This window comes from Channa argus, chromosome 10, assembly GCF_033026475.1.
Source record: "Channa argus isolate prfri chromosome 10, Channa argus male v1.0, whole genome shotgun sequence".
NCBI classification, from domain to species: Eukaryota; Metazoa; Chordata; class Actinopteri; order Anabantiformes; family Channidae; genus Channa; species Channa argus.
Genome location: NC_090206.1, coordinates 16,709,739 through 16,727,207, shown reverse-complemented (window position 1 = coordinate 16,727,207; position 17,469 = coordinate 16,709,739). Strand labels below are relative to the sequence as shown.

The window sequence follows — 17,469 nt, the reverse complement described above, 5'->3', positions numbered from 1 at the left end:
TTTATCATGTTAAAGGTTTTTCTTTCACGTCTGTTTTTTTGTTTTGTTTTTTTTTTCTGTGCATGTACATGAGCTACAGTACTGCACTTGTCAGAAAAATGCCTCCAGTTGTTCTGTTAGGTGGTACATTTTAAAACATCAGGTGTATATTACTGTAACATTTTTGTTCATACATTAGTCAGTGCTGGCTGACTATTATATAACGTTGCGAGCAAACATAGAACAGGGACAAGAGATGGATGTATAAAAAGCTATGCCAGTTTCCTAAATGCCACATGGTTCTTTGAAGTGTAATTCTGGTGTGATACAACCTGGGTTTTATTTCTGTTATTTGGCTACCATTCATATAGCTAATTATATCATTGTTATCAGCAAGTTCACTGCTAAGATCTGGGGAAGCAGAGAACTTGCCAAAAAGTAGTTAGATGGGGTAAGAACCACAAGCTGTGCAATGATCAGACAGTTTTAAAAACATACAGATTGGGCAAACTTGTTGCATTTTCACATTTAAACAAATACTGAGGACTGACTAGTGTTTTCATAAAAGTAATAATAGTCAACCTCTGAAAAGAATAAAAAGACCTCAAGAACCATGCAAGCAGTTCTACGGTATTAGAGAACAGTGTTATTATACTAACATTTTCATAATTTGCATTAAATACTGTACTCCTGCAGTGTAATTCTTGTTTCAGGTATTATGTCATAAAAAAATTGGACAAATTTAAGTTTCAGTCTGAGAGTAGGAGGCATCGCCAGCCGTGAGTGTCTCTACAGAACTTCATGCGCACCCCTTTAATGATTGTTGAGCTATTGTAGTCTGCATCAAAAGGCCAATCGATGTCTTCTGCTAGAGTAGTGAGGACAGTCTTACTGTAGGCTGTCTTCCTGTTGCACCTGTGTTGTAATCATTCTTTCTTTCCCCCTACTGGCCTGGCCCTCCCTCCAGCCTTCCCCACCATGGTGGACAACCACGTCAGCCACAACTACATGGGAGCAATGGAACCCAAGCCTGTGTACCCGCCACCCCAGGTCACCCCGTCCAGGTACTCGCCAGTTCCCCGACACATGCTGGGGGAGGAAGACTTCACAAGGTAGGTTACAAACTGGTTGAATGGTTCTCCTCTTTTTCACTCATACACACTATGACTGTAGGTTTCAATAATAATATTACATGGTAAATGGTCGCTTATATAGCACTTTTGTCCAAAGCACTTTGCTTCTCACTCACACACACACAGACTCATATACCAATGGCAGCCATTGGTGGACTTGGGGATCGGAGCAACTTGAGGTCCGAACAACTGAGCCTGTGGTCCGTGGATGACTGCTTTACCAACTGAGCTTCAGCCGCCCCATAGTTAGACATAGTTGTGGTTGTCAGCCGAAGGGCTTATTGCATTTTTGCTGCCCTATACCAACTGGAAAAATGTTGCAGTGGAGATAAATTGTAAAAGATTATATTCACTTATGAGTCCTTTTTTTGCATGGGTTTCTGTTTAATCGTCGTAGCCTCAGCTTATTTGTTGTAGCAAGTGTCATGTTTTCTTTGACGATACATGTACACACAGTTTAGGGTTCCTTCATACAGGGTTTGACAATGCTTAATTTACATTTTGGTGAACATTTAATTATAGTTGGACAGTGTGTGTGGTGGCTGAGTGCTGTGAGAGGCCTCCTGTCACTTCTTGTATTTGTTATGACTGAGGTTTAACCTTCGATCTCCTAACCAACTACTGGATCAGACCTAGCATTCATACAGGCTTGATTGGAGTGTCCCACGAGGCCTTGAGTCATCATAGCCCACAACTCTAGGGAGGAGGCAGTATTCCCCCTGTGTATGTGTGTGTGGGTGTGTGTGATTGTTTGCAGGCCTCTTTGCACTGTGGAGTGGATATGCAAATGTGTTACTGGATGAGTACTGGTTGTGTGACCCTACTTAGTCCTTGTACATGCTGTCTACATGACTTGTATGTGCATTTTGTCGCATCTTTGTTGGTATGTGTGCTTTATTTGTATCCTACACTTGTCCCGTTCACTGTGATTCCTGTACCCCAACAGCAGGGCTGAACCTATTTACAGTGTCATCCACAAACCTGGGGACAGCAAGGTGCCCCAGGCCCTCTACAGAGGCTTCTGTTCTTCCCCTGCTCCTTTGTGCCAAGGTCCTCTCCCCTTCTCTAGCAGGTACTAACCTAGTCCGTCATGCCTTGCTCAGCTAACCCTCCTCTCTGTAGCTCAGTATCTGATCTGGCATCAGGCAGGAGTAGGGCTACAATGGACTGAGTCCATTTGCCTAATAAGTAGTATGTTGTGACAGATTTGCACACAAATTACACAAGAAAAAATACTTAGGGAGGGGGCTGGTGGGATGTTACCCAAGCTCTTCTTTAATCTGCTGGCACTTTAGGTGACATGACATAGTATTCAACTCATATAAAAGACTAAATTGTCGCTGCATGACTCCCTATAAGATGCTGAGAACCTAATAATTTTAACAACAGAAAACACTTGCTATTTGCATTTGAAGTTTTCCTTTCTACTCCATTCCTTATTTGTCCATCAGTTTTCTACTTATCTGTTCACATATTTTAAATTCAAACAATGCTGCCCTGTTTGGTGCACTTTAAAATGGAGTCCTACCTGCTTCTCACAAACACATCACCACAGGAGTGCAGCCAAAAGGGCTTCACGCTCCCACAAGCTGCTCAGTTCCATCTGTCAGGAGGCATCGATAAAACTAAGCCTCTATCTCAGGCCAAGCTACTTTCACTGGTGGTTACTGCTAAAGACAATAATATAGATGATATTTATGGCAATGCCTGTTTTTTTCCCCCAGTGTTTGGCATTATCAAATGTGCAAAGGCCTCCTGCTTGTTGTTTTTTATTTGTTTCACTTTGTTCCATTATACTCATAGACTTGTCCTTTGTGTTTCACTCCATGGATGAATGCCTTGATGGTTCTGTGTGTGTAAACCACTGCTTTTACATAACGTGTTTGTGTAAAATGTTGCCCATTTGTGTAACTTATATGCCAAAAAACGATGCCACTATGTGTTTTCCTGTGTGGTTAAACAGATAAAATGACAGATTTTGGTATAAGCTATAACTAAATGCAGGTTGTGGTGTTTAAATGAAAGGACGGTGCGGGAGGATGGGAAGAACCACCCCATACAAACATTCCACTGTACGCCATTGGAACGTTTTGCCTGCTGGTCTGTGTACAGTATGTAAATATAAACACCAAACCTTGCTGTTACCATAAATGTAATGGGGAGTAAGATTGTGATCCAGCCAGCAAACCGGTAGGAGTAGACAGTCCTGCAGCTGTCATGATTCATCTGCATGCTGGGAAAACCAGGCCATGCACTCAGGTCTTGCCCCTCTCATTACCCGTGCTGCCAGCACTAATCACACACTAATACTCTACACTGAGACATTTGCTTATAATGCTGACATATAAGAGCATGGATGAAGACACACACACTCTTAAGTCCAATGCACTATTATGACACAAACACATTGCTGTGGATACACATCCTGGACACCAGACAAAACGTAAATCAGCAGTACAAATGAGAATGACCTATATACTGTGACCATGCATGCACCTGTTTGCCCCCTAGTGGGTTTGTGTGTCATGTCTGCTGAATATACAGAGAGACTGACATTGTCTCGGCAGACATCATGGCTGACATCAGACTTGATCCCAACCACAGCAGATGAGCATCCAGCTCCATCAGTCTGACAGACAGATAGAAGGCACCACCCTTCAGCTCAAGCAGCTTCCCTATTGGTTTTGACCAGGAGAGGCTATTTTAGATGGATGCTATAGTAAGCTATGGCCTTCACAGAAGTGAAGCAGGCTGGTTGTAAGCAATGAGTCAGAACTTATATTGTCCCTCTGCCCATCTGCACATCCCTCTCAAGTTGTGTCATCCCATACACACCTCTCTCCCCCTGACAGTAGCCATTTCTGGGCACATGTCATCATTGTACATAACTCCCTTGTATCCTTTCTTTGTTTTTTATTTTTTAAGAGATTAAACTCTCTTTGGCTTAAATGTATAATTCCATGCAGTAGTGATGGTGGGCATAATCACTAAAATAGCAACCTGTCTCTGCTAGTCTGATAAAAGTAGCCAAAGTAAAATTCTTGTACTTTGGCTGCTTTATTCAGTCTCAGCTTATGTAAGTGCAAAAGCCTGTGGACTGCAGAAGCAGGTGAGCTAATTAGTTACGTTTCTATATCTGTTTTACATACACAAGCCCAACTCTTTAGACTGGTCCGAGCAAAATAATTAGGAATGCTTTGACCTTTGTTAGCATTTCTAAAAGCTGCAAAACCATTTTTAGAGTTTAAAATGAAAGTAATGACAGCATATTCAGCTGAATATTGCTCTTAGGTTTTAATCATTCATTACTTCAGTTTTATTCTTAGACACAGTCAGAATGAAACGTCTTAAACTGTCTTTCATCTAAGTGGTAATTATATTTTTCCTGTGTCAAATTGGAGCAAAAGGAGTAAGAGGCAGCCACAGACAAATTGTATGGCTGAAAAGTAAGCAATGAACAGCAAAGTGAGATAAAGCTACATTTTAATTTTATCTGTACATGCCTCTATACATAAGCTGATGTGATCCATTCAGGTAAAGGGAGAGATAAAGTGCAGTGAGAGGTAGTGTTTGTCTGTGGAAAATGGCGTCCATCTGCAGAGTCCACCATTAATCAGCTGAGCAGAGCCAATTACCTGGTCCAGGACAGCATGACCCACTGAACCCAGCACTCCAGATATCCATTCACAGCTTTAAAGTTGAGCTTGCACTGCCCCCACCAAAACAGCAGACAGGGAAAATATAGAGGTAGGAGGGGGTCTCTGTGGTGAAGTAGAGAAAAACGTCACAGGCAAAATGGCTGAGGAGACTTTATACAGCTCTACAACTGTTTACATTCCTGGCATGGATGAAAAGGCGAAGTGGGAAGGGGTGGGGGCAGAGGGGAGACAGGTCTTGTGATAGGGAGGGAGGACTTGATCTCTGCATTTAAAAGAGTTGCAATTCACTTTTTCACTTTTTCGTGGCATTTCTATTAGCCTGGGTATTCGCATAATGCATGCAGAAACTGGGCCTTTGGAAAGCAGCACCAACATTAGGACCAACAAAAAACAATGACCTCAACTGTCCGAATATTCCATACTAGTGTGCATGTTACTTCCTTGCACTTAGCTCTTCTGCTTGAAGCCAGGTCACAGACTCCGGATGTCCAATCAAAAGCCTGAAAATTTTGTAAGCTCCTCAGCCTGTTTACACTAACAAATTAGCAAGGAGCTTCTGGGAATCTGTCTGCGTTGTCTCCTGGGCCAGGCTGACAGACAGGAATGTTGGTGTGTCAAAGCAACATCAGAGCAGAGATGAGGGAACAGCACCATATGAAAGAGAAGCAAATACAGGTAACCTTGAGTCTTCCTGCTCCAGCATAGAATGAAGAATATGTTTTTGGGAGTGTTAGGGTTAAGTATTAGGTCTTGCCTTGCTGGTGATGATGGGGAGAGAGCGTTTGTGACAACCCAAAGAGGAGCTGTTTCCCATCACGGCACACAAGGACAAAATAGGGCCTGAAGGCAGCAGGAGCTTCTAAAATTGTAGCCCCTCTCACAGCGGATTGCCAGATAGGAAGAGGGGTCGAGAAGTAACATCGAGCTGAGCGAAGTGCCATTGCCACCATGTTCACAGTCAACATCTCATCTTCCATGTCACTGGTGAGGAGGCTGCCTGAGCACACAGTTAGGAAATGCTCTTTCAAAGGCAAGCACTGGATCGAGATCCTAAGGTAACCATGGAAATCTGTGTGTCATGTTGTGCTAGGATGAAAAGCTGGAGATGCAAAATGAGGATATTTTTAGCTTGACAAGTCATTTTTGCTTTTTTGAACACAAATGATGCTATGCAGATGTATTTATTTTGGTGCTAAGGAAAACTAAAAGACTATGGGAAAAACTCAAATGGGGTTAATGTTCTAAGCATTTCAGCATAGTTGCAATTAATCAGACTCTAATTTTCTTTTCTACAAAAGATACTAACTGTAAGGAATCCTGCAATACCAGACACGCTATGCTGTCCGTTGTCGATCTTATATTGTGGTCTCACAGAAAAGTCCAGCTAATTTATAGCAGTCTGGTTAAACTAAAGAGTTTTTGTAGGCACAGTTTTACCATCTTGGACTTAATGTTCTTCTCTTTTAAGTAATCAACGTTTTTTCCAGTCAGTAATGTGTATGATTCTGAAGTCTGGAATGCTGCCTCAGCTGCCATCAATGGGAAAATGGTTTAACAGCAAGTTAGAGGCAGCCATTAGGGATTGGGTAGTGATTGTTCCTGTAGACCGCAGGCTAAGTTCTGCGAGAGAAGACCTCTAATAGGAACTATGCAGCATTTTAAGCTGTGTGTGTGTGCGCGCATGTGTGTGGTGTGCCTATGCATTTACATTCACGACTATATCTGCATTTGTATACAAAGCAATTCTGTGTGTGTGTGTGTGTGTGTGTGTTTGTGTGTGTGTTTACAGCTTGAAGTGTGTTGTCCGAGTGTTTTTGCTGGACTTTAGCAGTGGTTTGGCCTCTCTTGCATATTAAAACTGAGGCTGAGGTCTCAGTAGCCTGCTGGAGGATGAGTCACAGTGGCTAAAGCTAAAGCTTCAGAAGCTCTGTTGAGCAGGAGGTGGCTCGTTGTGTCTGTGCACATTGATATGAGTGGGTGTTGAAGTGTGTACATGTGTGCATATTTCCATGAGATTGCCATGCATAAACAGAAAGCACCACGGCCAATAGATAACAGGCACTTGGATCTAGTCGTGTTGATATTTGTGTTATTGCTCACATAGTAATAAGCGAACGGTGTCATCAGAGTAATCCCAAATAATTTTTATTGACAATAGGATTAGTGGATGGTTATAATGTGGTTATTCATATGGTTAACTGGTGCAAGCTGTCCTGTAGATTAATCATTCAAAAGTTCTATTTAAAGCACTAAAAAAGATTTGCAGGGCTTCTGTTTATACTGAATGCACTTATATCTGAACAAACACACTGCAAACCAATAGAAGAAGACTGCCTCTATTTATGCTATTTCAGAGTGGTGATATCTCTTTCTCTGGCTATCTCTTCTGTGCTCTCTGTCCTGCCCTTCACCCTGACACTGTTAACTCTGTTTGGCAGGGAGCCAAGGAAGGTGTTGCTGCACAAGGGCTCCACAGGCCTGGGCTTCAACATAGTCGGTGGGGAAGATGGAGAAGGCATCTTTGTCTCCTTCATCCTGGCGGGAGGGCCGGCCGACCTCAGTGGCGAGCTGCGGAGGGGCGACCGCATCCTCTCAGTCAGTATCTGAATCTCAGGCATTCTATATAGTCAAATTTTAGACATTGCTGGAAGATTTTTCATCCAACTCCCACTGTCAGAATAATAGTGAGGGTAGTAAGATGGCCTGGTGTTTGGATGGCCAGAAAACATCTGCCTCAGTGGCATCTCCCTGAGCTACACAGACAAGAGAATTTTGTGAATCAATTGAAAAATCCAAAAAATTACATATTTGCATGTCTTGACTTTGTTTTTTATTATTCCTGACCTTTTCATTTTAATGCCTCTTGTAGACTAAAAAGGCACTGTCACACATAAGTGTATTCAGCTTCCGAGTGAAGAAATGTGTTTGGGGTTTTAACAGCCAAAACTATACTTACTTTTTTGGAGGTTATTCAAAATCAGTGGTCTCTTCATGCAGTAAAATTTGTGCAGTTAAAATTTCAACACATACTTATAATCTATTTATTAATAAAGTTACGTTTACACATGTTGTGAGCAGATCCTATCACTACTATATGAAGTTAAACCATCCAGCCCGGGGGGCCAGCTTTGCTCCATCCAGCTAGACTTGTTTCCTGTATGATTCTCAAGAGTTAGACAAGTGACACACCTTTGGGATGTAATCTCGTGTGTTTCTGTCTGTCTGGTTTGTTGTAGGTGAATGGAGTGAACCTAAGGAATGCCACACATGAGCAGGCAGCTGCCGCACTGAAGAGAGCTGGACAGACTGTCACTATCATTGCTCAATACAGGCCCGAAGGTAAGACAAAAGACACATTTATACTCTATGGTACTGAGTCAACGTGGAACATGAACTCCCAATTTTAATGAGTTAAGTTTGAATGGGTTGTCATCAAACACATTTTAACTAATTGTTACATTTACCAAAGTATTCTTCAGCCACAATGGACTGCTGTTATGTGTCACTGTTTTTATTTTATTTTTTTCCAGTTTGGCCCCAACTGTCTGCCCCCCTTAAGTCTCGTTTGTTTTAGTTTGTGGTTATTTTATTTAAATACAATGTTTAAGAATAGGAGCACCTATCAAATGTACAATTAAATTACTAAAACTGCTTACCTAGAGTAAACCTGGGGTTTTAGTAGGCATAAACTATGGACACAGTCATAGTTTCCCAAAAGAAGAAAAAAAAAACATTATATTCCAAAGCTCAGGAGTAGGCAGTAATAACTAGGCTGTTAGTATAAATAAATCTACAGATTCAAGGAGGGAATAAGAATAAAAAACAAAAACAAAACACATTTTGTCACCCATTTTTTCACATTGATTTACTTTTATCTATTCGACAATTAGCAGCTGGTAAAGGTGGTGCAGATTTTTTCACTTTGTTTTAAGTCTGAATCTCTAAAGTAACTAAAGTTGCAAAATAAATAGGCTATAGTTAAATGAAACATTTAATATTTTCTTCAACATTATAAAAGTAAAATTAGATGGAAATACTATTAAAAGATCAAACTCAGTAATTTGGTATAAATGCGTATCTTAATAACAGCAGACACTGTAAAAAGTAACCGAAATTAAACTGGATAGTCGGGAATAATACTCAGTTGATAGGAACTAATTCTCCAGCTGCCTGTCAAGAGCGAACTATGGCTCAGACCCCTATATATATAGAAAGGTTGCAACAACAAAGGGCCAAAAACTGTGCCGGGTCTTTCAAAGTCCACAATGTGCAAATGTGTAAGCCACTGAGAACAGTGTCGATATTCTCCTAAAATAGTGAGACTTAGCAACAATGCAGAGTGAAATAATGGGATGAAGCAGCAGTCTGAAGAGGTGGAAGAGAAGAAAGGTGCTGTAAGGGAAAAGCAGATTTCCATCAGTGAGGCCTTTGGCAGCTGCAGCTTTATCCAGTGTCTAGCTATGGCGACATTTATGACTGACCAATGGAAAGTGACTCATGTCTGTTTAGACTTCACTTTGTGTTTTCACCTTTAAACAGCAGCTGCCCACCACATTGTTACAATTTATATTATTATGAATTAATTGTGAAATGAATAATTGAGGTAATTATAAAATTATGAATGCCACTGCTACTCAGAAAAGAGTAAACCGTATTTGTTAGGACTATTTTCAGCAGCAGAATAAAACACATTTGGTGCTCTAGTGCAGTGGTTCTCAATTCTGGTCCTCAAGGACCCCTGCTCTGCATGCTTTCCAACTATTCCCGCATTACCCACTGCTGATTACCTGGATCAGGTGTGTTCGGTCAATCAGAAGCTCAAAAATACCATCTTAGATGAGGGTGGACTGGCGTAAAACAAAGTGAATTGCTATTTTCCAGCTTCGATTGACTGAACACAAGCAGAGAAGGGGGGTTTTGAGAACCAGGATTGAGAACCACTGTTCTAGTGAGTATTTTCATCAGCAGGACAACTACAGTGTCCATGTTCCTGGTAGTGTAGAAACGTCTCGGTGCTCTACTGGTGGTTAGACATCATGGAGGCATATGACTCACAACAATAAGTTATATCAGGTAACGTTAGCAGGATCGGTACGTACGCTTCGGTTTTTTCCTGGTATTTGTACACAATCCAAAGAATCCGGCTCATCCACCGCCTCTTCCTTGAACGCTGCACGGAAACGCCAGATCTACCTGGTGTGGATGCGATGAGCCGAGGCTGCAAACCAGGGCAGCGCTCCTCATTGGCTGGCTTGAGGACGTATTCAGGCTCAGGGGCGGCCCCTGTGCGAGCAGACTGAAGTGCTGGGTCGACTGCAAGGCGGGCAAACGAGCCGCTGTTGTCCTTCCCCGTTCAAACCCCGAGCAGCCGCTGTCCGTGGACATAAACCGGGACGGCGACGGGAAGAGGAGACTGACCCGGATCATATGAGCTGCGCTCCCTTTGCGGCCCGGAGGAAATCTTAAAAAGCGGTGAAAGTGAAGGTGCATAAGGAAGAACTTCCAACTTTTCTTTTCTTTCTAATGTCTGCCAGCCTATGTGGATGGGGGATGGGCTCAGAAGTAACAGCAGCAGAGCAGAAGCCGCATGAAGAGTCTAACGGCTGAATAAAGAAACGAGCGGCTGCCGCAGCGAAGTAACAGCCGAAGTTTCATTTGATTGAGGTGAGACAGGAAGGAATACCGCGGAAAATACCGAGCCATTGAAAACGGAACTAAGTGTGCGAGCCTCATTGTAGAAATTGTTTGTTTTGACCCCTGTTGTACTGTAGTCTTCCTTGTGTAACCTGGACTTGAGTTACATTGTAAAAAAAAAAAGTGTACGATCCCGTTTTAATTGTGAGTTCAGCCACCAGGTGTGGAAACACAGAGGGTCTCCGTTTTGATCTGCTTTGAAACTGTAATTTACTAGGACAGACACGTGATCGCCTCACCCTCACTGTGGATAATACAAGCATTTATAATGGTAAACCCCTGTATTACCTGGAACCCGCATTTGTTTGGCTTTAGGCCTGTGTTTGGTGATTTCTCAGTGCCATACTTGCCTAAAGCCCTGGGAAGAAGGCGTTTGTTCTACTTTATATGCAACAGGATCCACTCTGGCATTTTAAGCAGTTGCTATACTGTTCTTATGTAACCTAAACCTTTAGGTGGGGACAAACAGGTGTGGTTAAACAGGTGTGTGTCAGCGTGGTTTTACCTGTGATCTCACTGGTGCACTACTTCACTTCTCTACATTACATCTGTATGTCACTGTCACACAACACTGACCACAAGGCATGCTGACTAAAGCAGAGTTACTGTTTGCCTGTTAGTTGTTTGCATATTTAGGAGCATAGGCTTAACAAAATGGCACCACTCAGTCTTTTGTTGCAGCAAATTATAGCTTACCTGTGCCTTACAGCTACATTGGACAATGCATTTTTCTTTTTTCAGTAGTTCTTTGCATGTGTACTTTAGCATGCCACAGTAAGGCTATAACACCAATAGGAAGGATATTGTGAGCTTTAGATCAAGGCTGATCTCTCAGGTTGGACTATGACAGGAATGTGGAGGGGTATAAGTTGTAGCATGCTCTCGCTCCATAGTCATTTCTTTTTCAATATATTACAAACTGTAAATGTCCAGTAACTCAGCAGGGTCAATGAAACTGATGAGGATTCGTGAACTGGCATAAAGCTGAAACACATTGAGACCAGAAATAACAATCTTGCATTAGAAGTTCTCCTTCTGCTACTAAACACTGATAATGCTTCATTCTTGACTGTGTGCGTTCACGTCGCCTCGGATGCCAGGCCGTTCAGACAACAGTTGTTAATAGGAACCTTATTCTTCATAACAAATCATGCTTTCAGTTCTGTGCTCCCCTTTGTAACCCTGTGAAGGGCACTTATCTGTTTGCGTGCAATGCTTAACTACTCTAAACACACCAGTTGAGTGCTGGCAAATGATTGACTTCCTGCATCCCCGCTGGTGACCTGAGCATTGTCGCCATTAATTCTGCTGGCATCCAAAAGCAGTGTGTGACAAGGCATTTGAGTGAGTTTGAAGCAGGAGGAACCCCCAGTGAGCTGTACAAGAACGGTCAGTCAGGGGGAAGGAAGTGCAGTGGCTGCTAGTTTAATGCTAGTTTATACTGGGCAAACTGCCTGGAGAGTATTCTCAGGGGCTGGGGCCTGGGCTTCCAGCTGTCCACAGACCTCTGATGGAAGGCCAAAACTGACGACTACAAGAAGCCACAGCAGAGCCCACATGCTGCAGTAGGAGCCCCCACCCCCACTCCCCGGCTCTGTGGTTTACTGGTGCATCACCAAGTCTAAAACCAAAATTCACCTCGAAAAAAATGAAATTAGGAGCGTTTATCCACATGTTTCTCTTCCCCACTATCAAGGAGTGTAATTACAATAACATTTCTGCATGTAGGAAGCCTGTGGAGGAAATGTTGGGCTGTACCAGCGGGAATTACATTAACTGGTGGAAATACTTCACCTAGCTCTACGTGCTAGGTGAATATTGGGGAGGGGGTCTATATGTGCTCACGAGCTCGACCATCCCGGAGAAGATAACACACTCTCACATTACAAGTACATGCCTGCTGTGTTGCATAACTGGATCAAAAGAGAACCTGCTGGCCCCCCAAAATAAAAAACGCAGTACGACTAATGAGGACAAGCGGTGGGAGTTAGAGATACAGAATAGTTCCAGTTTCTGTTAGCTGGCTTTTTCTCCCGTGGGTCACTCCTAAAAATATAGACGGGCTTTTGTGTGTTAAGAGCTTTAAGGAACAGAGTTTTAATGTTGGTAATTTTGCAGCATTTTAGAGGTGGGTGGGAAATTTGTATGAATAATTGATGAGGAATTGATCACTGAAAAGATTGACCTAGCACATGACTTTGTACAAACCAGGTGTATGATCTGTTTTGACTTTATTTACATAAGCATTTGCTACAGCCTTCTCTTTGATACAGAAACGGTTTTTGAGTGCCCTACATGTCCATCCTACATGTCCTGTTTTTCAAGTTGTGCACAATTACTTCTATTCTTTCAGTTTTGTTTAGTATTTTTTTTATTTTTTATTTTATTTTATTTTATTTTTTAAAGAGCAGAATATGTAGGGTATTTCTCATCTAAATTTATTTTACAGTTGTTGTTTTTAATTTAACAAAAATCACTAAATAGGCCAGGTCAACTTCGAAATTTTAAATGATCTTGTATTTGTATTACTTGTGCGCCATTTATTTCTTTTAGGTAGCTGACACTAGATATAAGCTGTTAAAGATGGTAACCCATGTCAACCAGGGGCATTTACATTCATGGTCTGCACCTCAGCCCCAGGCCACAGAGGCACATTATTATTATTATTATTTTTTTTTTATTTTATTTATTATTTTTTTTTAAGAGGCCTTTAATTATTAATAGTTTAGTAATCATTAACATTGTCAGCATGCAAATTGCTTACACTTAAATCCCTGCTTGTGGTTGATCTGAGGACTAAAAGAGCTTTATTGTTTGACTTGGATTTCTTCGCTGCCCATTTAAACTTGTGAAATATTGGGTTCAATCACCACTTTTCTCAATGTTTGAAGCGGCATAGTCGATACAGAATTTAATTACAGCTTCAGTGTAATCTTGTCTATTAATTCACCGGTATCACAGTCACACAGGGAGTGCCTTTCTTTATCTGTAAAACATGTCTATTTACTTCCTTAACTGTGTTATATTGTCTATTTTAAAGGAAGTATAGCACCAGATTGATTGTTTTTTTTTTTTTTTTTTAGAAGTTTATTGCTGTGTGTCTTCTTATTAGACACACAAGTATAGTGGTGAAGTATTCAGCTGCCTGTATTCTGATGTCATTATCAACAAGGTGTGGCAGAAGTTTACTGTTTAGTTCACTTTTTTTATTTATTTATTTTTGGTCCTTTTGGCTTATACTGTGAGTTCAGGGTCGCCACAACAGATCATTTGTTCGCATGTTGATTTGGCACAGTTTTTACGCCGGATGCTCTTCCTGACGCAACCCTCCCCAATTGGGTTGGGGACCGGCACTGCATGGCCGGGGATGGACTGTTGGGGGTTCAGTGTCTTGCCCAGAGACGCTTCGACATCTGGTCGGGAAGAACGGGGTGTGAATCCCCGACCCGATAAACAATGGGTGGCTACTCTACCAACTAAGCCAAATCCGCCCCACTAAGTTTAAGCTTCCACAGTTTCCAAAACGACTCCTCGCATACAATTAAAGCCAGTTGTAGTTCACTCTTCCTGCTCCTCTTGAATCTCCACAGCATTTAAATGAGTCACTTGGATGATAGGAATGTGAGCAAGAAAAGCATTTACCTCCACTATATGCACTACTCCCAGAACTCTGTGACCAGCACAGCTCTCAGCCAGCCCTCCGGGTTGGTGGCATTGTGAAGCAGGACATTAAGGCTGCTCTCTCTATTTAGCTACTCTTTGTCTTGTCCCCTGGCCCCTCCTCACCCATGCCGCCTCTTCTTGTACTCTATTCTCTCATCTCTCCTGTGCCTGAGAGCCAAGTGGACTAGTCTGAATGGCTGTTTCCGCATGTGCTGTCACTGTTGTAGGAGTGCTAGGACGTTGCTCTTGGTTACAGGCAGTCAGGTGGTGTGTGGTTACTTCACCTTGCAGCGTCACACAGTTGTATCGTTAACCCTTTGAGCAGTGACAAGGGTGGAGAGCAGTCACTGGGCTTGAGACAGGATCTGTGTTTACTTTGAATTCTCTTTAGGTTTCGGCAGAGGTTTAGAGTTCAACATCCTGAAGGTTGTTTTTGCAATTTGCCACCATTTTTTTGGAGCTTGGACTAACTTTGACTAAATCATCTTTGTACGGGCGCGTGTTTGTTTTTCAAGGCAGCTTATAGGTTTGTTAAACAGAATCTGGACTTTGATCGTTCTGTTCACTTTACAGGTGGATAAATATTAAGCTGCAAGGTAGAAGAAAGATGGGAGTAAATGTGGATAATCTCTTGCATTTATTTTTTATTTTCTATTTTTATACTTTTTTTTTTTATCACATGCTGCTAACAATTTGATTTGATTAATAAGTTACATTCTTGAGAGCATCTTTGCAACATGAAACATTAACACTCATTAATTCTAACTGCAGTTACATTTTGGCAGTACAGTAAACCGTTAAATTGTCAACAATTTATGTATGACAATGATTTGCCTAATGCATATTGTTTAGGTCTAATAACTCCTTTGTGTCACACACAAAGGTCACACATGAGTGACCATGGACTAATTGTGTTTTTGTTTGTTTGTTTGTTTGTTTGTTTGTTTGTTTAGCTGGGCTGTTTATCTAGTCATGTGCTGTATGGAGTGGTGGCCTAACTTGTTCCAGCAGCCTGGGCACAGGGCATGCTACATGCAGCCAGCTAATGAGAGCATTCTTAATGAGGAGGTCCAGGTAGATTCATCCATCATCCCTGTGCTCCTGAGCAGCAACTGGATTTACTCAGCTATGACAAATGGTCATGCGTTTGAAATTGTTGGAGGCCTTCTCTTTTTTTAACCACACTAAAGAGCCCATGTTGAACCTAATTAATCTGTATAATTAATAACCTGACATGAGACATTCCTGGATGTGTGAGGCAGACCTGTGATAAACCATCTGTTTCTAAGGTCATTAATCAGCCTAAGGGTTCACTAAACCTTTTCTCTACTCATTCCAGCTCACTGCAGCACAAACTGGGCATGAGATCTCTAGCAAATTTCCAGTGAAAGAAGAAAAGATCTCAGTCTTTTCACCTCTTTTATTCAACTTGTTTGATAACACCTTAAACTTGGAGTCATCAACCTCAAAGCCCAAAGGGGTAACACATGCTCTTGAACTTGTTTTTTTGAGGTGTTCTTGACACATTTTGTTGTGTTCCCATGCAGAGTATAGTCGCTTTGAGTCCAAGATCCACGACCTGAGGGAGCAGATGATGAACAGCAGCATGAGTTCAGGATCAGGCTCCCTGCGCACCAGTGAGAAGCGCTCCCTCTATGTCAGGTAAATCTGAAGTGTGCGAACACCCTGACACACACACACACACACACACACAACAATGCTTGGAACTTACAACATCATGTTTTCAGATTTGCCTGTGGGGTACAGCATAGAGCCAGAAAGCATGCGTTATCAGATGCAGCCGCATTGTAGAAACGGCAATCTGTCATGTGGCATAGATCATGATGAAAGACTATGGTCGATTCTGACATGTTTTAAGAATAACACGAAATTTAGGGTATTGGATTGATGGGATTCATCATCTAAAAGTTTGTGGACAGGCGTTTGTTTTCGCTGTAATAACGTATGACATTGACTCTACTTTGCGTGATGTAGATTGACAGTAAAGCTTGTTGAAGTGACCTGTTTTATGACAGTTTAGGCATGTTGCCAAACTAGATGGAGGCTCATTTAGGAATTAAAACAGGTGGCGTCCTTCTGCTCACATAAATGCAGCAAGTCACAGAGGACTAACAGGGTCAAGGTGAAAGACTGTGTGATGTAACTCTACAGACAAAGTGTGTCCCCACATTTCTACTGAAGCACTAATGCGTTTCAGTAGAAGTACGCGCTAAGCTACATTACTAGATTGAGTTAGTCCTGTTTTATCAGATGTAGATTGGTGTTATCTCATTAGACACATGCTGCGGACTGAGCAATTCTAGCAATGTTGAGCCATCCTCTCTTATAGACCGGCCCATGTGAGGGATATAGAGCCTAGCAAGCTCCACTGCAGGTAACTAAGGCCACAGTTATGATTGAAAAAGCTGTCTAGTTAGCTGGCTGATGCAGGCGCTGCCATGCCCTCCCAGCCCAGTCTCAGGAATGTGGAGGCGTTAAGCCTGTAATGTGCATCCCAAAAAAAAAAACCTCACATGTGCTTACACTCAAAGTATGTGACGGTATATTAATATGTTTAAAGCTCAGGTTTGATTATTTGTTTTTACTGTTCGTATCATCATTCGTCAACTTAGGCTGAAAGTGTACCTTTTCCATGTTAAAGCACACCACCAAATAAGCTTCCAGCTCATTGCATCATGACAGTTTCATTAGTACTGTTTACTTGTTACCAGCTGTAGTTTCAGTTGGCAGCAACCAGTCAGCCTGTAATTCTGGTATTAATATGATTAGTTGCAGGTTACCTATGTGACAAGATGGTGATATGCGAAGCAGGGAGAATAGTATGGTTGTTGTGGAAGGTATGTGGAAACAAAAGTTTAAAAAAACAAACAAAAAAAAAAACCATCAAGTGCCAACTTCTGAATAGCTAGATGTCTTACTTCTTGTGCTTTCTTGCTTTTGATGTTAGTATGGTTATGTAAAAGTTTCACAACTTTTTTTCCCCATACTAATAATTATCAGTATATTGATTAATACTATTAATTAGAAAGGAACATGTTTGTTAGACCTGTTTTGGTGGTGAACGGAATGGAAACAGAATGGAAACTCAATAGAATGGAAACTATTGAGTTTAAATTAATCTACTTGTTGCTTGTAAACTATTTATTTTTGAATGTATAATCTTACCTGGATGAACATTTATGCCTAATAGTCTCTGTGCAACTAGAACACATCTCAACATTGGAGGCAAATCTGCATTTTCAATGTAACTGTTATCATCTAGTCACAAATGTAATGTGACACATATTTAACTGCATATGTTTGATAGCACTGAGGCAATG

At 41.6% G+C, this 17,469-nt stretch overlaps 1 protein-coding gene across 4 annotated transcripts in view; it reads left to right on the top strand.

Annotated features, from left to right (window-relative positions):
• The window catches only part of dlg3 (discs, large homolog 3 (Drosophila)), a 71,783-nt gene that overhangs the window by 45,827 nt on the left and 8,487 nt on the right, over positions 1-17,469 (top strand). For all 4 annotated transcript variants that reach the window (XM_067518150.1, XM_067518153.1, XM_067518152.1 and 1 more), the window contains 4 exons: positions 947-1,091; positions 7,210-7,366; positions 8,008-8,110; positions 15,676-15,790. In XM_067518150.1, coding sequence (XP_067374251.1) covers positions 947-1,091; positions 7,210-7,366; positions 8,008-8,110; positions 15,676-15,790 — 520 coding nt within the window. The remainder of the gene's footprint in view (positions 1-946; positions 1,092-7,209; positions 7,367-8,007; positions 8,111-15,675; positions 15,791-17,469) is intronic.